We start from the raw sequence: 26,449 nt of genomic DNA on the forward strand, positions 1-26,449 counted from the left end.
ACCTTCTCTTTCGTGTTTCTACACCTCCTCCATGGCAGCTAGTCACTTGGCAAAACAGTCTCTACCGCTCTAACCAACGACGGAGAAGGAGACGGCGACAACAAACTATCTCTCGACTCTATGAGAATCTGATTATTTCCTATATTTTTCGGGAAAATAGGAAAAATGGTGAGAGAGATCCAGAAGTTTATTATGGTCTGGGCTTCTGCCATGCTTGCACGCTCTTATTGTCATACAATTGCCAGAATCACCAAACCAGGAAAATCTAGACTTCTTGCATCTCTACCTGTTATATACTTCTCTTCCATCTCCACGCAATCTTTATTGGGGGTTCCACATCTTTTTCCAGTGAGGAAAATCGTCCATGAGGACAGTGGTCGCCGTATTTGTCGTCGGTGAGAGTGGTCGCCGTAGCCGGTGAGGGTTTCCGTCGCTTGTGTTCTCTGGTCGAGAACCAATTTTCACTGAACTTGGATGATGAAGAAACCTACAACAAGTTGAGAGGTGATTTTTAATGTTATTGAATCTCAGCCATCAGATGAGATGGATGGCTGAGATTTAATAAATTTCACACAATTTCAGCTCTCCCGTCCCGTGCCAGGTGGTGCATAACCTCACACGTTTCTCCGCGTGTCGCGTCGGCGTCCGAGTTTGACATCATATGATCACGTGAACCGACACGTCACGCATCACGCGTGATTTCTCTCTCTGGTTTGCCGGTTGGATTAGGTGCCGCATTGTTTGGCTTGGCTTGTTGACCTATAAATTCTCTTTTTTATTTCTCAATTTTAGTTCTTTGTCACTACATTTCTTGTAATCAAACTTACTCCACCAAATTTGGAGAAACTCACAATTTGACCCCCTTTTTTCCCATATTAACTTTTATTAGGGTGTTTTTCTAGTTCTATAAATACTTTTTTTTTTACTGCAAAATATTGAAATTCCCAACTTCATAACAACACTCACCTACTAGTCATTCATTCACCAAGCATAGGTGAAATGGAGAAGGCAAAGGAAAGGAAAGTAAGAAAGACTGGAAAATTTCTATGCGGGCGAAGATGATGTGTTAATCTCTTGCTTGACTTAACACAAGAATGAATTCTAGTGTTGTGATGAAACCAAAAAAGATAATTTTTGGTCTAAGGTTGTCAACAATTTATATGAAAATATCAGGAATTAATGTCTTTGTTTATCAAAAAAAAAATACTAGGGATTGAGTATTGAGTATACATAATGTTCATTGGTGTGTAGGTATGAGGATATCCAAAAAGCCAGTGAATAGATTCATTGGGATTGTAGTTCAAATTGAGAATTCACGTCATTCTCGTTATAATGAACAAGATAAGGTTAAGACAAATTTATATATTGAAATTCATACCATTCTTTGTTTATCATAGTCTTTGTTCAATAATATATATAGACACTACAAGAATTTCACGGATTATCAATCGATACAATCGGTTGGAATTTCCAACCGATTTTGATTGAATGAGGATTTTCGAATGGATTGAACATTGGTTTCTAATATGACTAGAACTTCAGTAAAACCACTTAATAAACGTTTGTTAGATATATGGTAGCTTTGCATAGAAAGACTTTTAAGAAATTCAAACTTGAAAATTTCCTTATTTGAGGACAAACTAAAAGCCTTACTTTTAAGATACAATTTATTGCTACTTTATGCTGTGTCTGTAGCGAGACACTTTCAAATTGGTTTAAGATTCTATCCAGTCTTGGAAATATTGTGAAGATATTTGATTTTCGCCTAGATGTTTTCAATGAGTGATCTTCGTGATTTACTGGCAGAAAGTGTTTGAATCCTTCCAACTTTCTGCGGATCTTCTTCTAAGGAGAGCAACAAAGGACACAGAGACTGCGCTGGAAGTTATTGCAGATGCTCTATCTATAAGTTCGTATTCAGAGAAATTACTTGAAATGAGAGCTGGCAGAAGCTCTTTTCCCGGTTTGTGTTTCCCTTACATACACCAATTAACTTTTTTCTTTATTGGAACTAAATATATAATGTAAGGTTGCTCCAAAAAAAAACCCAATATTATTTAACGTGAATCATTAGAGTATATCTAAATGTGTTATGAAAGTATCTTAATATGGCTCGGTGGATTAACTTTGTGCGTGTACACAGCTGCGGAGGTATGAAGAGGTAATTCTGCCATGCGAGCAGACCTTCGATTCAGCTGAAAGGAATTAATTCTCCGTCTGCAGATGGTGATAGCCTGTTAGGGAATCCAGATGGTTCTGAAGTTTCAAAGAGTCCTTCCTTCAGGCTTTGGCGTTGCCTTCTGATATTCAGATCACTTTTTCATCTTGGAAAGCTGGAGGAGGAAATTGCTTCACTGGAGAAGCACGAGGTAGAGGGTTTTACTACAAGGGGGTTACTATCTTTGTGGACATTACACTTCTTTGTTCTTTCTTAAACATTGAATCGTGATCAAGCTATTGCCTGGCCAACCGTTTGTCCAGGAATGGAAGCAAGGCTTTGGAATCGTCCATACCCTTAGTTGCCACTGTGCATGAGCTCTTGCGCCATAGGGTATGCCATTCAATCAGTAAGCCGGACTCTGAAATCATCAATGCCCTCAAAACCTGTTTTGTGCCTATACATATAATGATATTTGTTAGATTTTCTTGTGACTGGATTCAATGAAATCTACAAGGTGTCTGTGTATCGTTTTGTTGCCATTTTATGGTATGTGTGAAGGGCTGTTGGTGTGTCCTCTGAAGAGTCTCAGTTCCTTATTTGTAACAAGACTTCATATGATTTTATTATTCAATGGTTTGTTTTCCATCGATTGTGAAAGAGAACTGATCGAATGCATCAACATAGACCCTTACTTGAAAAGAGATCGAGATTAAAGGGTTCAGACAAATCTGATGTCAGAGAACAACAAAGGGAAAGTAAAATAAAAAACTTTATTACATATATTGTAAATCATCCTTGCTGTGTCTCAAAAAGTTGAATACCAAGCAATTGTTCTAGTTTTAATCTCATCTGTTCCCCACTTTCTGTTGTTGCACTCGAGTATTCTCAAAAAGTTTTGATATTTTCGCTTTTATTTTACTATAGCTGTGTTTGATCTCCATATGCTGCAATGGAAGCGTAGAAGCATTTGCTGATATATTGGCATTTTTCTTTTAGGTTGATGGAAATTTTTAAGGTCATGCCATTGTTATGTTTTACTGCAGGCTGCAGGAAACGAAGCGTTTCAAGCTGGAAGACATTCAGAAGCTATTGAACATTATACTTCTGCTTTGTCATGCAATGGGGAGTCACGACCTTTTGCAGCAATTTGTTTCTGCAATCGTGCTGCTGCATACAAAGCATTAGGCCAAATTATTGATGCCATTGCAGACTGCAGCCTAGCCATAGCTCTTGATGGAAATTATCTAAAGGTTTTCCTCTAAGTTGATGTTATCATCATCTTCTTCTACGTCTTCTTGATTGTTGATGGGGACAAAAGTACAAAACACACACATTCTAGGAACAATAATGAGTTGTTTTCCCTCCTATTCGACAACTTTGTTGCTAATATATGTTTTCTTTCATTGCTTGCGTAGGCAATTTGTGTTAAAATGTGATTCTAAATTGCAGCAAGCCACTGTTGAATAAGTCTAATTAGTAAGCACTTTCTTAGCAAGTTTGTTTCTTGTTTTCTCTCCACGTTGGCCATGTTGGATGTTTGTTGTTTTGGTCAAAGCATTCATAAAGTAGTGCCATTTCTTTCTCCACGTAGTTGCTTGAGTCTAGCATGTCTGTTAAGTTGTAAGCCTATATATTGGCACCTTTATCATTGAATAAATATAACACAAAAGCATCACAACAAGTAATCTTGTGTTCTTCATTTTATTTCCAACAAATTTGTGGTATCGGAGCAGCTTTTCGATTACACTGGGCGTAGTGAGTGAGCATTAAAATTTTTTTTGGAGACTATTATCATGGCTATCAATGGAGCTTCTCTGAACATGTCCCAACCACAAATCCTTATTTTCAAAGGGGAACAATATGATTTCTGGAGCATCAAGATGAAGACTCTATTTAAGTGTCAAGATATTTGGGACTTAGTAGAGAATGAATATGCTGATCCCGATGAAGAGCAAAAGCTGAAGGAAAACAGGAAGAAGGACTCTAAGGCATTGTTCTTCATTCAACAAGCTCTTCATGACACGATTTTTTTTCAAGAATTGCTACAACAACAACCTCTAAAGAAGCTTGGATGCTACTGCGAAATGAGTATCAAGGGTCATCGAAGGAAATTGCTGTGAAACTTCAATCACTCGGCCGTGAGTTTGAGACTTTATTTATGAAAAATAGAGAATCTGTGCAAGATTTTCTTTCTACAGTGAATGGAATTGTGAGTAAGATGAAGTCATATGGTGAGAAAATCAATGATCAAACTATAGTTGCTAAAGTTTTGAGGAGTTTGACTCCAAATTTTGATCATGTGGTTGCTGCCATTGAAGAGTCCAAAGACTTGTCTATTTTTTTCGTTTGATGAACTAATGGGTTCTTTGCAAGCTCATGAAGCAAGGATGAATAGGTCACTAGAAAAATTTGAAGACAAGGCATTTCAAGTGAAGGAGGAGTCATCCATTCAACAAGACAAGTTTGGAGAAAGAGGCTATGGAAGAGGTGAATTCTGAGGACGTGGACGTGGCCATGGCCATGGCCGTGGCCGAGGCCGAGGTAGAGGGCGAGCTGGTGGTCAAAGGCAGACATTTGGTGAATACTAGAATTACAAGAATGGAGTTCAATGCTACTATTGTAAAAAATTTGGGCATATAGAAGCAAATTGCTGGAGCAGAGAAGAGCAAGCAAACTATGTAGAAGAAAATGAAGAGGAAAGTATGTTGTTCATGGTTCATTCTAGTGCTAACGATGTTTCAAATGAAGTATGGTTTTTAGACAGTGGCTGTTCTAAACATATGTCTGGAGTAAGATCAATGTTCAAGGAGCTTGATGAGTCACACAAGTTGCAGGTTAGACTTGGAGATAATAAGCCCATTCAGGTTGAAGGGAAAGGTACAGTTGCTGTCAAAACTAGCCACAAAGAGGTAAAACATCTCCATGTTGTCTTCTTTGTTCCTGGTTTGGCACATAATTTATTAAGTATTGGACAATGAATGACTAGTGGATATGCAATTTTGTTTGATGATGGAGCATGTTTTATTAAAGAGAAAAAGTCAGGTCATACAATAGTCAATGTTCGTATGACAGAAAATAAAATGTTTCCTCTTGAGGTTTCCAGTGTACAAGGTCAAGCTCTTGTTGTTGGGAAGGAAAATGATTCTACTTTGTGGCACTTACGGTATGGGCATTTGAATATCAATGGCCTGAAGTTGCTCAGTCAAAAAGGAATGGTTCTTGGGCTTCAAAATTTTATTCTCTCGACTCTTTATGTGAGGCATGTGTTTATGGAAAGCAAAGTAGAAAGTCATTTCCTGTCGGAAAAGCATGGAGGGCTACTAATTGTCTTGAATTAGTACATGCTGATTTGTGTGGCCCTATGCACACTGAATCATTTGGTGGGAGTCAATATTTTTTGCTAATTACTGATGATTATAGCCATATGAGTTGGGTCTACTTCTTGAAATTCAAGTCAGAAACTTTTGGATATTTCAAGAAATTCAAAGTATTGGTTGAGAAGCAAAGTGGTGTACGTTTAAAGGCTCTACGCACGGATAGGGGCGGTGAGTTTTTATCTAATGAATTTAATTCCTTTCGTGAAGAAAATGACATTCACAGGGAATGAACAACACCTTACGCACCGGAGCAAAATGGTGTGGCTGAGCGGAAGAATTATTGAAATGGCTAGAAGCTTACTAAAGGCTAAGGGTCTTCCATATCAGTTATGGGCAAAAGCAGTTGCTACAGCAGTCTATTTATTGAACATTTCTTCCACAAAGGCAGTATTGAATCAAACTCCATATGAAGCTTGGAAGGGTAGAAAGCCTCGGGTAAGCCACTTGAAAATTTTTGGTTGTATTGCCTATGCCTTGGTCAATTTACAAGCTTATCATAAGATTGACAAAAAGTATGAAAAATGCATTTTCATTGGTTATTGTCCTCAATCCAAAGCATATAGGCTATATAACCCTGTTAGTGGCAAGATGATCATTAGCCGAAATGTAGTGTTTAATGAAGATGCAGGTTGGGATTGGAATATTAGCAGTGCTGGTGCTGAATCACATGTCCATATTTCAAGTGATAATGATACTCCTTTCACAAACGAAGTTGTGGATCCAGCACCCATAAATTCTCCTAGCCGTAGTAGCTCATCATCATCTGACTCCTCTAAAGAATCTCCTCCAAGGAAATTTAGATCATTGAGAGAAATTTATTTGTCTTGCAATTTTGCTTAAATTGTTTATGATCCAACTTTTTTTGAAGATGCATCAGATAAAGAAGAATGGTGCAATACAATGAAGGAAGAGATGCTTGCAATTGAAAAAATGAAACCTAGGAGTTGGTGGACTTGCCTGAAGGTAAAAATGTTATTGGATTGAAATGGGTATCCAAAACAAAATATCATGCAGATGGAAGCATACAAAAGCATAAGGCCCGACTTGTAGTAAAGGGGTATTCACAACAGCAAGACATTGATTTTGAAGAAACATTCTCTCTAGTTGCTCGATTTGAAACGGTGAGAACTATTTTAGCCTTGGCTGCTCAATTAAAGTAGGATGTTCATCAATTTGATGTTAAATCAGCCTTTTTAAATGGTGATTTGGAAGAGTAAGTTTATGTTACTCAACCTGAAGGTTTCATTGTAAGTGGGAGTGAAGAGAAGGTATATAGGTTGAAGAAAGCATTGTACGGACTGAAGCAGGCTCTAAGGGCATGGTATAGTAAAATTGATTCCTACTTTTGACAAAGTGGATTTGAAAGGAGTGAGAATGAGCCCATGCTTTACTTGAAGAAGCAAGGTAAAGATGACTTTCTTATAGTTTGTCTTTATGTTGATGATATGATCTATATGGGATATTCTCAATCTCTTGTGGCTAAATTCAAAGCTTGTATGATGAAGAAATTTGAGATGACAAATTTAGGCTTGTTGCATTATTTTTTTGGGCTTGAGGTGATGCAAGAAGAAGGTGGAGTATTTATTTCATAAAGGAAGTATGCAACAGATCTTCTAGAAAGGTTCAGTATGCTTGGTTGCAAAGAAGCAGACACAACCATGAATATGAATGAAAAGTTGAAGCTCGAGGATGGCACAGAATTGACCAATGCAAGCTATTTCAGAAGCTTGGTTGGTGGTTTGCTTTATTTGATGCATACTCGGCCAGATATTGCATTCTCTGTTGGTATGGTGTCAAGGTTTATGCATAGCCCTACAAAGCAACATCTTGGTGCAGCTAAATGAATCTTGTGTTACATTGCTAGAACAATAAACTATGGAATATGGTATTCTCATGTAACTAATTTCAGATTACATGGCTTTACTAACAGTGACTGGGTAGGTAATTCTTTGGATGATAGCAAAAGCACTTTAGGAAGCATTTTCAGTCTTGGTTCAGGAGTTATTTGTTGGAGTTCAAAGAAGCACTTAACAACAACATTATTATCTTGAGAAGTAGAGTATATAGCAGCGACTTCCTCTGTATGTCAAGCAGTATGGTTGAGGAGATTACTTGTAGATCTTCACCAAGAGCAAGAAGGAGCAACTGAAATATTTTGTGACAACAATGCCACAATTGCAATGACAAAAAATCTTGTCTTTCATGGCAGGACAAAGCACATAGACATACGGTATCACTTTATAAGAGATCTGGTAGCAAGTGGGATGATCACCTTGAAGTTCTGTGGCACAAATGAACAAGTGGCAGATATTCTCACCAAGTCACTCTCTCGTAACAAGCATGTCTACTTCAGATCGCGGCTTGGTGTGTGTAATTTTGAATCAAGGGAGAGTGTTAAAATGTGATTCTAAATTGCAGCAAGCCACTGTTGAATAAGTCTAATTAGTTAGCACTTTCTTAGCAAGTTTGTTTCCTGTTTTCTCTTCACGTTGGCCATGTTGGCTGTTTGTTGTTTTGGTCAAAGCACTCATAAAGTAGTGCCATTTCTTTCTCCACATAGTTGCTTGAGTCTAGCATGTCTGTTAAGTTGTAAGCCTATATATTGGCACCTTTATCGTTGAATAGATATAACACAAAAGCATCACAGCAAGTTATCTTGTGTTCTTCATTTTATTTCCAACAATTTGTAGACGAGTGACGTTATATGAAATGATTAGGGATTATGGACAAGCGGCTATTGAACCTTCAGAGAGTTGTAGCTCTTCTGTGTAAGCAGTTAGATGAGAAGAATAGTCAACTTGGGGGTATCTGGCACTTCATCTAATTTGGCAAATGACTTGGTCTACATCTTGCTGCTACAGAAGATGAAGCTAGAAAGGATGTCCCTTTGGATTATACCTCATTTTGTAAGTGCTCTTATTCTATTATGATTATACACCAGTTGACAGTTTGCTTATGATGTTCAGAAAGTATAGATGGCATCAGTTGATGTTGAATGGTCAAAAGACTCAGAACACATCGTTGCATGGAAGCCTAAATAATAAACACTAGGCTTTTGATCAGTTGATACATCACTTGAAAATTCAAGCCAGTTTTAACTTTTACGTGTCATATGTGATATGATATAGTCTATTTTAGTGCTAAATTCTTGCATCAATTATCGTCTATTCTAACATCTGTTTTACTGATTGGTATTTGTGAAAAAAGGAACCACGAGAGAAACCCTTATTTGAGTGAATATGCATAAGTGAATGTTCACATCACACTTGAGTTACACGCATACACACACACACACACACACACACTTACACTAAACATGGAGAGTTAGGTAATGCTAACTATACAAAGTGAGACTAAATAAAAACAAACAAAGAAAGATATACACAACTATATTCAACACTCCCCCGCAAGCCTTTTGGTTTCTCTCTCCATGAAAGATTAGGATATGTTCAACCTATCCTTACCACCCCAGCCGCCGCTACCACCATGCCCTCTTGCCCATCCCATCCTCCTCTGCTTCTATCACAACAATTCCTCCGCTTTTGCATTGTACTTACCATACCACCTCTTTCACCCTCCGTCTTAGATGTTTTACCCTTATGATCCAGAGCCTCTCCCTCCCACACTTCAGCCACAACAATCCCTCCGCCTTCTCTTTGTACCTACTATACTACCTTTTTCACCCACCGCTTTCGACTTCGTACATTTTTTACGCCGCCGAATGTGCAAACAAACCTCCCTATTTCTACCATGGCTTTTGGCCTCATCCAGTCTAGTCACAATCAACTCCTCTCTTCTCTTGCCCACAACCTGCTTAGACCCAACAACCATTTGCCCTTTCCCACACCCAAGCCCATATGAAAAATTCAAACGTCCCGTAAAACATTGCAAATCATCCTCTCCACCGTACAAATCCTGCACAAGCCCAATCTGATCTCCCTTCTTAGACTCAACAACCGCCATCTTCTGCAGCTCATAAGGGTTGGCGCTCCTTGTTTTAGAAGAACAAGTCTGATACGGAAATGGTTGAGAGACCGTCCTCCAGATGTGAGCATGGTCGAAGGTGTTGGGACCCATGTTGGCTTAAGAGTAAGTTTCTGATTTCGGTTGAGCGAAAATCTTTTGATGTCTTGGAGAGCAGGATGAGAGGTGGGTGCTTATTTCAGAGAGGGCCAAAGGTAGGAGAACCTCTTTTTCCTTGATCTCTAGAGTGGCTCTGGCAATCAATGGAGAAGTTTTGGCAATGGGACTCTACAGCTAAATGGTATAGAATAGAAGTCACAGGTCTGATTCGAAGAAATGGGTTATCCACTTCTCCTGCTTCAATCAAATAACATAAGGAGAGAGTGGTCTCTTACTGAAATGGTTGGAAAAGGAAGAGGTATTTGAAGATGATTATCAAGATGAAGAAGAGATATTTGAAGAACCAATCTATGACGATTATTATGGAGAAAAATATGAAGACTTGAACTTGGATTCCATTGATTTGAGTATAGTTGAATTATCTGTCCCAATAATTTATTTGATATTTTAGGAAATCTATTGCTTGATAAACAATTATTATTTTTTTAGAGGTCAAGTATTTTTTTAATTAGGAGTAGTTTTATTTATTTACTATTAAGTATTAGTTTCCCATTACGAGTGATTTAAGATTTTAGAGTTAACTATTTAAAATTGTAACCCTCATTCAAAGAAATTGATGTTGAAATAATATTGAGACGAGTTGTCCTCTTTCCAACTCTTGGTATTCGTTTGAATCATCAAAGTGTTGAAGCCTTAATCCTGGTATTCGAGATTTGAATCAACTGGTTCAAGTAGAATGTTCATTTCATCACGCCGCCCTGCATTAATCCCCTGGGAATGTCTCATTATGCTGCCATACTCATTCAAAAACCTTTTTAACTTGCAACTTAGTTAGGCGTACACTGCTTAATTTGAACCGCACGACAATGTGTCTTATGGTTATATTCATGAAAACGGTGCACGACATGCATATGAATCTCAAGATTTTTGTTTCAAGCGGAAGAATGGTGGTGAGCTAGATAAAGAATTGGTTCACATAAACACAAACTTCATGTGGTTTCGATTTACTGGTGCACCAGCTAGGAATTGTTGTCGACAAAGTGTCCAAGAATTGACGACATTTGTGAATATGGAGGCACCAAATGGCTAAGCTTGAGTGAGAATTCTCATTGTATTTGCCGCATCTTCCTTCTGTTAACACAAAGGAAATTTGATTGTCTTCCTTGAAAGGCACAGAGTTCATGTGTGAGTTCTATCAAGAAAACAAAAGGAGCTTTTCGCTTGGAGGGAGAGCCGGAGAGAGAGAGAGAGAGAGAGAGGACCTTGCCACTGTAAAAGATTGGGTCGGAGGTAGACGTCTGAGTGGTGTAGCCATGTAAATGAAATGGCAGTTTGTAGAGATGCATGGAATGCAACATTTCATACAGGAGACTAACTAACTAACCGGTCGTCTGTGTTCCGCTACTTCGATCTGGGATAACATGTTCAGACCTATAGGCAGGTGGGTGGCTTGCTGGTCGGCTGTTGATGATAGTCTAAAGGCATAGTGTTAATGTTTTCTCGTCTTGTTCCTTTAAACAATAAAATAGAGTTCTGGAATCTATTCACACACGTAAGATTGTGTAGACTTCAGTTGTGTACTTCCAAGCAATTCATCAGCGCAGAAAAAAGTGCTGCTGATTTTAAGTGACACCGTTTTGCTTGCATTCTTTGTCTATAAACTAGTTTGGGTTATAATATAGGCCCATATTTTTCTGGGCCGAGCCAGGTGTAGGCCTACTAAACTTTGAATTTGGCACGACATACAATCCTGGCCCAATGTATGTGGTGGGCCGAGACCGTCCAAGACGGGCTTGGAAATGTACTATTTTGTCCAGACCGTTAAATTTTAGGTCTGAGTATTATTTTGTCAAAGGGTGCCGATATTTACATTTTACACACAAATTTGACTCAATACACACATATTTTTTAAAAATATTTTAGTTTATCAATTTATACTTAAATGAAATTACTTTAAAACCTATCTACTTTTTGCACCCATATTTTTTACTCAATACAATATAATTAAATTTAACTTTGTAACCCTAATCCTTTAGTTAAATTTTTATACGAATGATCGTTTTGCTCTCATCTCCTATCTTCTCTTAGTCTTCCATCTTTCTCCCAATATTGGATATTCATGGATTATAAGAACAATATTATGACAGAGAATTTAATGTCTTCGCCTAGTTACATTGAAGAAGAGAGGAAACTTGCTGAAAATTATGAAAAAAAAAACACTACTGAGAATCTCGTAGAAAACAATGAAGAAAGCGATATTGGACAAAATCTCCCCAATAAAGTAAGTATATAATTTTTTATTTTAATTGTATTAATATGATATTGGTAACCCTTCTATGTTTGACGGTGGAGGATATAAGATTTATCCTCCAATTGCAAATTTTAACCACCATATTTTTATTTTCGAATGTGGTGTATATTTAGGAATTGATTATTGTCCTGATTTGACATTCCCTTTGTTGTTTCATTGCAAAAAAGGTATGCAAGATTTTATTAAAATTTTTTCCAATAATATGAAATCTTTTTTGTCTATTTCTCCTTAATATAATTCAATATTATCAAGTCTTTTGTGTCTATTTCTCCACTTTCTAAACTTAATCTACAGAATTGATTTTGAAATAACTGTCAAAAATATTTTAATGATTATTAAAGGAAGGAAGTTGAGATATATATGGAAGGAGAAAGGGTAGTTTAACATATTAAATATTATATAATTAATATGTATGAAAGGATTTTTTAAGAAACTCAGTATGTATATTGAAAACCAATTAAGAATGTATTAAGTAATTGTGTGCGTTGAGTTCAATATCGTGTGCAAATATCGGCTCCCTTTGGCAAAAATACTTCATTATGGCCCAATGCCCTGAGCGGCCCACCCCAAGCCCATGGCATACACAGCCCATGATCAGAAATGCTATCTCCACGGTTTAATCTGGCACCATACAGGCCATTGGCCATAATTTTCACATTACTGCTGACCGGGAAAGATGAGATAAATCATATATCATATATTGGAATAATTTGCAATGAATTTATTGTTTTATTATTGTGCACAAAATCTAATGGTCAAGGAAGGTCAATAAGTTATAAGTTACAGAACCTGTTTGTGGGGCCCATGAAGCCAGTACGGCCAGAACAACCTTATGACAGTTAAAAATAATGTTAAGATGAATGACTGGGGACATAACTAAAGAATACTAGTTGGTTCTTTTTCAGACAATGATTTTGCTAATTGAACACAAGTAGAATGAGAGAAACCTTGGGGAAGAGTCATCAGCGGCTCGTCCCCACCTTGTTTTTGAAATGCCATACCCAATGCATATCCTAAGGCTCGTGCAACAGGGATGGCAACTGCATTTCCGACCTGACGATATCTGCACAAGGTACAGAAAAACAAATGCTGCAGAGATGATGACCAGAGAATATGCAGCAGATAAAGAGGCAATAAGCGAGTTGTTTTTAACTGAGCTGGGAAGAGATTAGAAGTAGAGAATGTTTATCCATGTTAATAAGTCTTATCTGAAAGCAAATAACTAACCAGACATTTAAGGAACATATGTTCAGAAGGAAGCAACTCATATACCTCATTTTGATTGTCCCACAGAACCGATAATAATCAGGAAAACCTTGCAGCCTTGCACATTCTCGTACTGTAAGTATTCTATCCTGTTCTGGATGTAACAATGCCTGCAGAGTTTTAGAAGGTCGTAAAAATATTCGCTATATGAGACCATTGCAACATCAAGAGCAAGAGTATACCTGAGCATGACAATTAGGAAAAGTCACTACGGTTGGCACTGTTTCATCCCACCACAATCTCGCGAATGGCCTACAAGTCTTCAGTTTCAATCAAAGAATAACATGGAAGCTGAAACAGATATCAAGAAAGGCAAGGAAGGAAATATCTAACCTTTTCGACTTCCCTTGTTCAAAGTTCAAGGCATAATCTGGTACCTATACACACTCGTGTTATCATTTATTAATGAAAAACAATGTAGTTCTCCTGTTCAAGAAGAAAATGAATGGCTCACCAGTGGTTTTCCAGAAGGCAAAAGCATTTGCTCCTTAGATGTATCCCGCCGGGCCACATTGTCTTCTCCTACAATGACACCAGGGAGGTCCCGGAAATTTGCTCCCTGAAAAAGTGCTAAATTAGTGATAGTAGCAGGAATCTTCTCTCAAAAATCCTAGATTATAAATAAGAGCAATGATTAGAAGCTCAACATGTCAATCTAAATTCCATATTTAGCAGACCTTTCTTTTTGGAATTTGGCAAACTCTAACATAATCATCTTCTGAAATCGGCAAAGGAAGATGATCGTAAAGTGAAATCTTGACCCTTGTAGTATCAGTCAATGCAGAACCAGTGATCTCTAGCAAATCAAGGAAAAAAACAGAAAGGGGAAAAAAAGAGATGGTTAGAAACAGAAAGAGGAGAAAAATGGATGGTTAGAAAAGAAAAAGAAAAAGAATAAGAATGCAGTATGATGCAAGCAACAATAATAGAAGAAATGCAGGCAGCTAGTTCTGCTGTTTGGCTCTGTGCCTGCACGTGTTAACACCCAAAAGCAAGCAACGAATTCTGGCAACATTAAACAGCATCGTGAATGAAATTTGACATGTCTTCCAATGGAAGGAGTTAACAATAATTTAAACCAGGGACGTTTCCAAAAAATATCACACCCCATGAACTCCTAATCTATGCCATCGTGGGGTGAGAGAGTACCTGCTTGCAGTCTAAATGGGAAGGTAGCAACTATCATGACAGTAAATAATTAAATATAACAGTGTTAATGGAAAGGGTGAAATTATTGAGATAACAAAATTCTGAAGAATCTGCTGTATAGTATAGCATTCAATAAAGAAAATGTTCAAGAGAAATTCCATATGAATATGATCCAGCTTAAGAAGTTACCATCTTTGGTTGACCTTATATGTAGTTGAAAATCTGTTTCTGGAGGCTTGTCATAGGACATTTCCTCAAGTGTTTCATGGTTTGTGACCTACTTACATGAAAATAGCATTAAGTTTTATTCAAATCGAGTAATAATTGAAGAAAAAGTAAATTGGTCCTTTTTTCAAGCAAAAAAAGAAAGTAAATTGGAAGATCCTAAAAAGTGGATAATGTGCGAGAAATACATTCGGGAGATCAGAAATGGCATCTTGAAGAACAATCGCCCGTTCAAGTTTGCGAGGTTCACCTTCATCATAAGCAACAGTATTGCGCTTCAAGAAAACAATTTAATGTGTCATATGGATACTGGCCAACAAAGTAAAAAATTTTAAGAAACTGCGCAGAACAAATCAATACCTCAAACTCAGGGGGAGGCCAATATCTGACAATAACGTCATGTGTGGGAAGTGGGAATTTGGGTAATTTCTGCAGGCAAAAACAGGAAGCAAATGTCAATTTTGATATCATATATAAATTTCTTAAGTAGCTCTATTGTAGCAGTGCAAAGTTCTGATGTTGTTGTTTTAATATTGGCTATATGAACAAAATTTGATGGTTTGCAATTTAGAAGTTTGTAAACAAATAATCATGATGGGAATTGGGATGATTTCTGCAGATAACAATACAGCAGACAGAGAGAGAACCCATGTGAGACAAGATTTTTTTGGTAGCACTTAAAAGTTGCAATATTTTTCTATTACTAACTGTTATAATATAAATAATTTAAAAAACTGCTTCTATGGGCAATGCAGAAGTTCTTAAACAAAGACCTGCAGCAGATAAGAATTGTGATTCAAATTATGCAATAAGAAACTTGCCTCACTTGGATGAGCACCCCACAAGAAAACGCGCAACCGAAATTGTGGAAGACCATAACAGCCAGCAGCAATAGTACCAAGTCTTGCTTGATATTTCAAATGCACCAAACGACTTAAAGCATATCTTCCGAGAGAAGCATTGTCAAACCTTAGTATGTCAGCTACATTTTCCATTAATACAAACTTAGGTCTCAAGAACTGCACTATGTCCATAAAAACAATAATTTGACGATTTCTTTCATCAGCTAGGGGGGAAGCAACATTTCTAAAGCGATTATAGCCACTAATCCCTTGGCATGGAGGTCCCCCACAAATAACATCAACATCGCCCTGAAACACATTGTACATTGGATTGTGAAGAATAATACTAGTCATCACAATAATATAATATTTTTGATGTATTAAGCATCCATCACTTAGAGAGTTTTTAGGTTGAGTGATTTGGGGGAAGGGAAGAGAATGGAAGGTAGAATACTTTTCCCTCTCATGTTTGGATACATTAAAAAAAAGAATAGAAAGAAAATTGGTTTAATTTACTAATTTATCCTTATTTTTTATGTTAAAGTATTTACATACAAGGGTAAAATAAGTTTTTAACTTATAAATAATTTAATTAGCCACCCCTTCCCTCCAAATGACCCCATTTTGGGAGGAAGTATTTTGGCAAAAGTTTAATGAAATCTTCCCCTCAATTCTCTTCAAATCCCTCCCCTTCCCTTCTCTTTCCTTCCCCAAATCCCTCAATACAAACACACTCTTAAAGTCAGTTGGGGAGAGTGGGGGACACTTACAGGAAGTGGCAAGATCTTCGATTTGAAACCATTTCTCACAAATTCGTGTATCCGGTCCTGGCAATTACTGTGACATTCACAAGTGAGTAATAACATAAGAACTCTAGCAAAGACAAGACAATAATAGCTAGTACTACACCTTAAGCCATCAGCTGGTTCCCAACTATCTTCACTGGCATCATAACCCTTCCAATGCACCTAAAAAGAAGAGGTAGGTGCGAAGAATCATATTCACCATTCAAAAACTTAAAACAAAGGTCAATAATATGTAGCAATTCTGCACCCATAAAATAAGCGAAGGTTAAATTGAGCTGTACATATTCAGTTTTTTATGCCTTATGCAGTAAAATGCTACATAGAAAACAATAAGGCAGCAAAACTAAAATACATGACTGCTAAAGCTTTTTGTTTAGGATTTAGGACACGAATTTCCAACAGTTCCAGGAGAGAAAACATGGATAAAAAAATCAATATGCTGTCTTGTACGGAAAATCTTGTGAAATAACAGGATCCAGCTTGATACTGAGAAGTTTATCATGGATTTGCAAATCAGTTAAAGTTATATTTAATCAAATGCAACACAAGTTGATGAGGCCTCTCATGACCAGATAGGACCCATGCATCACTGCAATTACTAAGCCTTCAGCAGACATTATGTAGCTTTCGTCCCATTCAAAAAAAATGTTATAGCTTTCCTCAGCCTTCCAAGTTAAGATATCAACTCCCACTCCCCACCATAGTCTATATCTGCCATTCTTTGCTCTACTCATCAGTATGCAAAAGTAGTTGCTAAGGACAAAATAAGTGATCATAACTTGGCCTGTTAAAGTAGTGAAGCAAGTTTGGCATCAATAATAACTGCAAGAAATGATTTACTCAACCTTACAATCAACCCAAGGACAGTGAAGCTTTGCAATACGGAAGTACACCAAGTACAATACTTGACAATCAAGCGGCAAACTGACAAATTTTTTTTTGCGGTGTACCTTAAATTTTAGTCCATGCTTTCCGGTCTTGTCGGGATCGCCATAACATATGTCAACAATGCTTGAAACTTCATATTCTTCAGGGGATATATCATCACTTGGTGAACCATCATTGTCTTTGGCTACTCTAGAGGCCATGGATCTTGATTGATGTGTTCTTTCTATACTGGAAGCATACCTTTTGCATAGCTTTTGCCACGCTTTTAATAGCTCAAGAAAATCCTCAGCAGCTTCATTCCTAACCTTTACACAGGAGCAGAATGCAAGTTATAGTAGGAAAAAAAAAAGGATAAACAACTCCCGTGCACAAGACTCCTGCAGTGGGTGTGGTTGAGGACATACAAGATGTACACAAACCTTACCCCCCACATAATATGTGAAGAGGTCGTTTCCAAGAATTGAACATGTTACCTATAGGTTGCACCCCTGCAACTCTACTAGTTGGCCACATGCTTTCCTGTAGACAACCTAGAGGTCAGAGGTTCAATTGACCTCTAGGTTCGCAAGTTATAATACCTCCCAAAAAAATTAAATAGCATCAACTCGACAATTATAATACAGCAGATAAGCTAAACTCACTAGTGTCTTGGGATGATTCAACTTCAAGCTTTCACATGCAGACCTATCACTATCAAGGGCCCATCTCTATAATGAAGGGAAACGGTAAGTCATTTTATTGATATAGATCAAAACCCAGGCAGCTAAAGTGGGTGGCATGATAAAGCTTAATAAAAAGGTACCGTCACAAGATCACTGCCAGAAGCTCTAGCACCAAGGCACAATCCAGTCGACATGCCTCCACAACCAGAATAAAGATCTAACAGCGCCAACTTCCTTTTTTTATTATCAAAATGAATCTTATCTGGAGAAAAAGTAGTGGTAATTGCCGTAGAAATGGGCTCAATGCAACTGGTTGGCAATGAGTGATGGCTCTTGAAAATATTATCTGAAGTGAATAGGAAATCAGATATAGTTGCAAACATGACGTCTATGATTTCAATAAATATCTTATTTAATTATTTACTCCTTATAGAACTAAATGAAAGTCCATGAGACAAGCAATCACAAATAGATCAAAGCTTTTAGGAGATGCAAAAGTGTTATGGCATCAAATTTGCATCTTGTTAGACATGTCTTTAATGAATCACTTACAAGTTACAATCAAGCAATATTGTATCCTGTAAAAGTTGGACAAAAGTAAAGCAAACAAATTCTCGTAACGGTGGTGGCCCCCTGTGGGATCCAGGAAGGGCATATATACACAGCCCTCCCCCCCCCAAAAAAAGTCGTTGCGGCAATGTTGTCTCCTTGATATAAAAGTTAAACATTGTTGAAGCAAAGGGACAGAAAACAATGTGATCCGGGCAGTACAGGTTTTTGCAACCCAAAAAAAGACAATTTTGAAAAAGAAAAATACGAAACAATTTTGAGGTATGATTTTCTAAAACCTCACAACTTCTATTCAAATATAAAATGATAAAAATGCTAAAAGTCGTGAATGGTATTTGGTAAAAATCCCAAAGTTTACACAAATCAACAAACCTAAACTAGTTTAGATTGTTCTCTGACGCGTTTTATCCCAGTTCATATTCCGTTAATTCACAATGTTTCTTTCAGAAACAGTAACAGCAAGACTTTTTATTGTAAGTTATCAAATTATTATGGGTGCTAACTTATTAAAATACTTACCAGTTACCAAGCTTCGAAATGTCGAATACTCTACACAATACTCCGTATCAAAATAGAAGTCAGAGAGTGGAATAGAGCTGAATTTTAAGCCTACCTGCAATAAATCACAAATGTCTCATGAAAATATAAATTGCAACATCCTTAGAGTGTCAAAAGGGTTGGAGAGTCCTTGAGAGACTACATAAAATATCAGAAGATTAAAAAAAAAGGCAAGGAAAAATAAACTCAATTAGTTAAGGCAAAATGAAGATGGAAGCATACCCTAGGTGATATTTGTGTAACAGTAAGTTTTGAAATAATGCATTCTATCGGATTATCATTCATTATAGTAGAATAGAATATTCGTTTCTTGTCATGAAAGGCCGCTTCTTCCTTCATAACCTGAATGAAGACAAATGTTAAGCACAGAACTCCATTATCAATAGAATGACATGACTTAAACCACCCCCAACAAAATATGTACTTACAGTATCTTCAGCTCTATAAAACCATTGGACCCGAAAATAATCTTCTCCATCGGTTGTTTTGAAGAACTCTATAATCCTTCCAATATGTTCTTGCCCACCATCACCCTGTGACCACTTATCATATAAATCATTATCGACTTTGAAAATAGGTGTTTGTTTTTTTAAGTGGAATGGCTGATGCATAAGCTTCTTTTTGAAAATTCTAATACAAACTTTATCAGCAAGTATTCTTGAAAGAGTTGCTAACACAATTCACTACATGATGCATAATATGGCAAAAACTTGTTAATTTAAAATCCTAGGATATGAGAACTTATGCTGTTCGTAATAGTCAAGGAAGCCTTCATTTTACAGGTTTTCAAACAGCATTGGAATGATCAAACCAGTGGACTGAATGATCTTAGGCCAAGAAAGTAGTGTTGAGGTTCTTGTCATTGTGGGATCTAGAGAGGGAATATATATATAGAGCTTTGCCCCATTGTTGCACATTTCAGAAAAGCTATTTTAGAGGTTTGAACCTATGACATCTGCACATCAATCAAGCAACTTAACTAAGACACCACGGCTTGCCATCTGGATGATCATATTGTAGGCATAAAAGTATTTTGTTTTGAGAAAATTCATTTAAGAAACCAATGGCTGAAAGGCAGAGAGACTAGTCAAGCCAAGTATATCATACTCGCATAAGGATACACCTTATACATGCCAATGAAGTTATTGATGAAGAATAATGAATGCAGTGTCGCAGGAGAAACTTCAATTGAGAAAGAAAGTGAAAGGAGATAGACAAAACAAAGAATAAGGGTCAATAATTTCCACAAAATATTTTTCTTAACATAAAACATATTGGACAGCAGTAGAATTAATTAAAAAGGGATGATTCCAAAAGTGTACAATTTCCTTTAAAGCACAACTATACCATATTATATTATAAACAAAAGCTCGACCAAACTACAAGAATCTAATATAGTATATGCCTTAACATCACAATAACCATAAGAACAAAAACCCGAAAAAATTCTGGCGTTCTCTCTTCCTTTCTCTTCACAGATTTTGTCGACATGTTGCCTCAACAAAATAGTAAAACATAAACCTCAACATTTTCTTGATTTTAATACAGTAATAGACAGTGATCAGGTGATGTCAGAGCAAAATAGTTCTATCATACAAATTGATCAAAACAGACTCAACTCAAGCATAGTACCAGAAAAAAAAATGACAGATTTGTACACGAAACAAAGAAATACTAAATAAAATATTAAACCAACAAAACTAGAATGGTATAAACAATTAAATCTCTCATCCTGCATCGGTACGTCAAATGGAAATTAATCTATTCACTCCATGTTAAATGGGTTAACATGATTTCAACCAAACTCAGTTTAGCTCAACCAAGAGATTCTAATTTTTCATCGACTGCAAGTCATGCTCACAGTGCATATCTAATATAAGTACATAACCACCTCTGAAGCTAGCAAAGATTACATATGAACAAGATAAAGACACAATGCCCAAGCTATCCAAGCATAATAGGTGAAATAGTAACAGAGGCATTTCCTAGCAGGTTGAACTCAGTGGAATAAAAGTTTCCACTTCAGGTGTACGCAAACACAATACGCAGACATTCTTAGGTTAAGCTATTTAGCCAAAAGGAAAAACATCACTAAAACAGAAGAACATTTATCCTGATTATCACGTACTTAGAACAATTACCTCTATATAAGCACAATCACCAAGATTAAAAATATCCTCGCCAATTTTAGCTTGAGAGTAATGGCTTTCCACATTCCAAACTATCTTATCTTCATCATCATCACTACAAAGAGCAAACATGAACAAATTAAAACACCAACAATGGAATTTGGCCCTAATGTATCTCAGTGCAGGAACACAATAAAATTACTGATACTTAAACTGTTGCTTACTCTAAGGTGAATTTTCGATGTTTAGATCTCTTAATCTGCAAAGTCCAAAAAAGGTATATCAGTATTGCAATTAGATAATTACTAATTTTTAATATTAGCCAAAAATGACAAATCAGTTACTTGAAAATTTCAAAGTATGCTTACTCATCAACTCATTTGAAACAAACATCTCTCTGGTAGTTTAACTTTTGAGAACGTTTCGTACCAAAAGGATGCCAAAAGACCAAGTTATGTTCGAAATTGGACAGAAACGTAAAAGTTTGTCCATTGAGAGATTTGAGAAATTCCTAACCATGAAAGTGGATTGTTGTACTTCATTTATTGTTCTTAGATGTCTCTTTGTCACAAGCATATGTATTTTACAAATTATCACAAACCCAATTTCTTAACTTATATAGGCTTAACTTATCGAAGCTAAGATCAGCTCTTCAATAACTGTTTCGGCTTGTATAATGCGTTTAATATGGTAATAAAATACAAATATTATAAAAGGTAGATCTTACAAGAATCATTATCAATCAAAATTCATTTTTGGAAATGTTACAAGTGAACATATCTTTTTTTTCAAGACCTTGACCAATTCTTCCACAGCTTGCAGTAGCATTAAGTTGAGCCAACTTTCTCAGATTTGGAACTACCACTAGTCTTAGCTGAACATAGTAAAACTAATACAAGCTTCTTAAATAGTGACAGTGGTAAATGGAAGAGCTATTCTTACACCTGTCACTTTGATTTCATCTTTGATTTCCTTACTCGTCTTGTCCTTAAGACTCGGTCAAGTTATGGTCACTTGGAAGTGTATAGTCAACATAGGAACATAGAACATACATACGGAGGTCAATGGAAATGTATGCATTTCATGCCAAAGAAAAAAAAATCAAGTTGATCACCTTCATTTCATAGCGCCAACGCCATTTTTCTTGAGCTTCGTCGCTGGGGATTGGATCTCCGAATAGTAAACTAATAATTTCATGTTTCTTCTTCAAAGAAGGTGAGGTCTTATTTGGAGGTTGTTTCTCAGTTGACTTTGGTAACTCAACTGATTTAATTGGAGTTTTGCCAGCACCATTCCCATTTGGAGGTTGTTTCCCAGTTGACTTTGGTAACTCAATTGATTTATTAGGGGTTTTTCCATTACCATTCCCATTCCCAGAAGGAGTATCCGTTCTCAGACACTGTCTCAATAGTGGTTTATCCACAATGCTTGGTTTGAATTTCTCCAATGTGGTCCTAGACTTCTTCTTAGCAAGTTCATCTAATGAACCAAAATCCAAATAACAGAGTTTAAAATGATGTTTTCAAACCCTGCCAACAAGGAAGAAAATGTTGGAAACCGCTTTTCAGTTTTCACCTGGTATTCTTGAAAGCAATTCATTGACATGTCCACCTCCAGAAGACCCCTTAAAGTGCTTCTCACCAGAAGATTTTGTGTCATGGCGTTTCAAAGCCAGAGGTCCATTCTTGTCATCTTTCTGCAATGAGAGAGATGATGTCAGAAATTTTTGGTAATCCACAACCAACACCAACCTTTCAAGGAGATTTTAAATTTTGAGGTAACTTTACTCCATATAGGGTCAAGGACAGTCTTGGAGATCTCCTCAAACACTTTTCTTCCAACAATTTTCTTTTCTTAATGTTTTCCTGGGTGGATTCTGAAGAACGCCTGTCAGTTCCAGATGTGGATGAGCTCAATCTCGGAGATCTCCTCAAGCATTTTTCCTCCAAGCATGCCATATCTAGTCCTTTTTCAGCACTGCAATAACACCATTCACAATACTTTTACAAAGAAAAGGAATTGGTGGGGACATAATAATCAAGACCATAGATGGCATGTTTTATAATTATAGCTCACTTAGTTTTCAAGCCTCCATCCGCAGGAATTTGACTCTGCAAAACCAAAGAATCCATGTTCAGATACAGAGAGGGAAAAAAAGAGAAAACCATACTATCCACCACTTTATCACATAACATCATCTCTGACCTCTTTCACCGCCTAGCAAAACATCATTACATCCATTTTTGTAAATTTGAGAGGAAAAAATTCATTCTTTTTCATGAAATTTTTAGCATCAATGGCCACAATAATGATATGCCAAAACCATCAATTTTGCCTTCAATTAGAAAAACTTCCAAGACTTAATTCTCAGAAATGAAACAGATGAAAGGGTAAGAACAGACAACAAAAGATGTTTTGTTATGTTCACCTAAAATGCTTGGTTTCTTTCGTTATCTAAACTGCCTTATTTTAATAATTGAATTATAAAATTTAAGTTTTATTAGTAGTTCATCACACACAACCTTCCCAAGCAGAATGGCAAGCACATTCCTTTGACTGAAAGTCCATGAACGCAGTGAATAATAAGTTCAAAAATTAAGAACACTAAATGGTTAACGAGCTTTATTTATCTTAATTACTGAAATATTTACTCACCTGCGTACTTTACTACGCATCCTAAACATCATTCACCATCTGTTACTTTGCACCATTAGTCTATTAATTGGCTTACGTTACACATTCAAGATGAACAGCGAGACACTGTGATGTACTCGCGAAGAAACTCACATTCTTTGTTGAACCAAGATTAGTAAACACATACAAAACTAAAAAAAAAAACAAAAACATAAGTAGGGCTTTTGGCTTACCTTGACTGAAGCGAACTTGGGAGTGCCATTTACAGCCGTATCAGAGGACGAGACAAACCTCGGGCTCCTCCTCAAGGATTTTTCAAAACATAAGTAGGGCTTTTGGCTTACCTTGACTGAAGCGGACTTGGGAGTGCCATTTACAGCCGTATCAGAGGACGAGACAAACCTCGGGCTCCTCCTCAAGGATTTTTCAAAACATAAGTAGGGCTTTTGGCTTACCTTGACTGAAGGGGACTTGGGAGTGCCATTTACAACCGCCTCAGAGGACGAGACAAACCTCGGGCTCCTTCTCAAGGATTTTTCATCGAACCGTTTCTCTCCAAGCTTTCTCTTCTTATTTCCGCTCCATGTCTTCGTTACATCTCGCGCGTCACTAAAATCCACCTCCGAACTGCAATTCGAGAATCTCGGAGATCTCCTCAAGACGACAGAAACACCACAACCTTCGTCCCTGGCCGCCGAAACGGCAGAGAATCTAGGGGATCTCCGCATGCAAAATCCATTACTGGAGTTGAGCTTACTTTTTGGTCCTGCATTGTGGATTGTAGCACTTTTCGGGCTTGGATTGAGCCTGTCAGTCGACGATTTCGGGAAGCAGATTTTCAGAGGAACCGGTACATCATCCGCCGTACGAATCAACGACATATCGAAGATTTCGAGACGGATTTGGTTGGTCCGGGTGACTCCATTGACAGACCGAGACGGAACCATTTATCAGAAGATTTTTAGGAGCTTCGGATCCATGTCAGGCATGGTGCTTGACGATATAAGGAAACTTCATATGTATTCTTTATTAATTTTATTCTGAAATCCGTAATGGTCACTGGTCAGAAGACTCGGGAGTCAGGACTTGTCGATTGGGGGTCTGGAAAAGGCTGAGCCCGAGCTAGCCAACTGGACGGAGCGATATCATCGTATTATTTGGGGAATACTTTTTGGTCTTTTCACTTGCGAAAGCTTCGGATTCTCTGCGGTCGTTTTCATTACTGTTGATTCGTGAGTCAAATTCTGATCGTACGATTGTTGCAATACAGATCAGCTTTGCCAGATGGTCTTTGACTTTCAAGACGTGACGCTGCAGCGGATCCGAACTCCTGGCGGGATTTTTGATTCAAAAAATTGTGCCGTTGCTGTTTATTTTCCGCTCGTAATAAGTGAGAATTGATACAGAAGAAAATCATTTATTGCTTTTTTGAAATTTGGCTAAATGTTACATATATGGATCTACGGCTACCTATAGTTCAAAATTCTTGAGATATATTCTATACTAAATTTATCTCTCTCCTTTTTATTTTGAAAAAGTTTAAACTCAGACTTCATTCTATAATAGCAAACATTATACTTAGAACTACGTTAACAATCTAGAGTTTTATAAACCCTAGTAAAAGAATTACAAAGCCAAAAAACAAATGTTGAACTAACATCGAGCACCACAATGGCGAATGCTCTATTGGACCATTAAATTTTTGGGAAATTGTGATTTGTGAGGTTTAATAGGGAATGGAGGTGTGTCAACCATAATTGTGTAAATTTGTTGATTTTACTTTTTGTTTAATAGATGTGGGATCTAGTATTAATTTAAAAATAAAAATATGAGTGTGTGTGAGATGTGGGTCCCATTTTGGGCAAACATGTGGGCATTGCATGCTCCTCCATGCCTTCATGTTTGGACAATTAAAAATAAGCAACAAATATGCATTGTTGGAGCACAAAAATTTTTGATGGGTCAAGAAACTATCACTTTTTTGCTCCTATGTCCAAACAAATACACACCATTATAAGTGCTCTTAGCTGAAAGCCTGAAACCTATATATATATTCTCAATCCACATGAAGAAAATAGTGTCCAATACCACAAAATCTAAGCTCACTTCACAGATATGATTTCTTGTCATTCTTGGAGCCAACACAAGACAACTAGAAGCTAAGTTAAATGAGTGAGCAAAGAACCGGTTCCACAACAATTTAACTTCATCCGTACATACACAATGTCATGAACCAACAAGAAAATCATTAAAATTAATGTTTTTTTTTCACCAACCATCTTCTGTCCATTTTGTCATGAACCAACTCAAGGATCCACATAGAATTTATGTATTATTCATGCAAACACTACCATGCATCTGGTGCCCATCAGAGTTTAGGAATAGCCCAAAAAATGGGTATGACTAATCAGTCAGATCATGGAAATGGGATCCACACAAAACAAATTAACACTACTTAATATCCTAGGAGGAATGGAGAAAAATGGGAGACAGATGAATAACTGAGAAGGGAACTTTACTATTATGAACATGGAGTCGATCAAGTATCAGGCTATTCTAATGATGTTATCTGAATATGTTTAGGTACACACAAACTAAAAATGGAGAAGAAACTGGAATATAACGTTATACTTCACCTAGCCACACATGCCTTAAGTACAAAACAACTTTCTCTCAACGTTCATGCTAGACTAGACATTAACCGAGGTGGCGAACACTTTCCCTCCTAGGTGCCCAACACCGTCTCGCCGTGGTGCCAAGCAAGGTCCTATTGGGGTGACGAACCAAG

The 26,449-nt window shown here is 37.1% G+C and overlaps 2 protein-coding genes and 1 long non-coding RNA gene across 7 annotated transcripts; 2 read left to right on the forward strand and 1 right to left on the reverse strand.

Moving 5' to 3' along the window:
* The first annotated feature begins 1,612 nt into the window (after positions 1-1,612).
* Positions 1,613-3,193, forward strand: LOC119985338. Its single transcript, XR_005465087.1, has 3 exons — positions 1,613-1,963; positions 2,144-2,392; positions 2,482-3,193. It is a non-coding gene; the product is annotated as an uncharacterized LOC119985338 (long non-coding RNA).
* A 1,325-nt stretch (positions 3,194-4,518) lies between these two features.
* LOC119985569 lies at positions 4,519-5,499 on the forward strand. Its single transcript, XM_038829859.1, has 3 exons — positions 4,519-4,648; positions 4,802-5,038; positions 5,192-5,499. Exons 1-3 carry the CDS (start codon positions 4,519-4,521, stop codon positions 5,497-5,499), a joined length of 675 nt encoding a protein of 224 aa, XP_038685787.1.
* Positions 5,500-12,641: 7,142 nt separating this feature from the next.
* LOC119984965 (DNA (cytosine-5)-methyltransferase CMT2-like) lies at positions 12,642-24,775 on the reverse strand. 5 transcript variants are annotated; one of them, XM_038829097.1, is made up of 26 exons: positions 24,006-24,775; positions 23,104-23,138; positions 22,815-23,004; positions 22,603-22,723; positions 22,142-22,506; positions 21,252-21,286; positions 21,040-21,142; positions 19,327-19,431; positions 19,121-19,240; positions 18,860-18,953; positions 17,911-18,116; positions 17,750-17,815; positions 17,533-17,627; positions 17,171-17,408; positions 16,324-16,382; positions 16,185-16,251; positions 15,394-15,723; positions 14,933-15,001; positions 14,761-14,847; positions 14,537-14,624; positions 13,876-13,994; positions 13,653-13,757; positions 13,532-13,575; positions 13,381-13,450; positions 13,205-13,308; positions 12,642-12,995 (listed from the first exon to the last, which is right to left on the reverse strand). In XM_038829097.1, the coding sequence occupies exons 1-26, from the start codon at positions 24,606-24,608 to the stop codon at positions 12,809-12,811; spliced, it is 3,705 nt and encodes a 1,234-aa protein (XP_038685025.1). In that variant the 5' UTR covers positions 24,609-24,775; the 3' UTR covers positions 12,642-12,808. The 5 variants fall into 5 exon arrangements, 4 of the variants coding, with proteins under 4 accessions (XP_038685025.1, XP_038685023.1, XP_038685024.1 ...); XM_038829095.1 differs by having other exon boundaries at positions 23,895-24,775; XM_038829098.1 differs by having other exon boundaries at positions 12,854-12,995; positions 13,205-13,292; positions 23,895-24,775.
* Positions 24,776-26,449: the final 1,674 nt, after the last annotated feature.

The sequence above is a fragment of the Tripterygium wilfordii genome, chromosome 19 (assembly GCF_013401445.1).
Source record: "Tripterygium wilfordii isolate XIE 37 chromosome 19, ASM1340144v1, whole genome shotgun sequence".
Classification (NCBI taxonomy): domain Eukaryota; kingdom Viridiplantae; phylum Streptophyta; class Magnoliopsida; order Celastrales; family Celastraceae; genus Tripterygium; species Tripterygium wilfordii.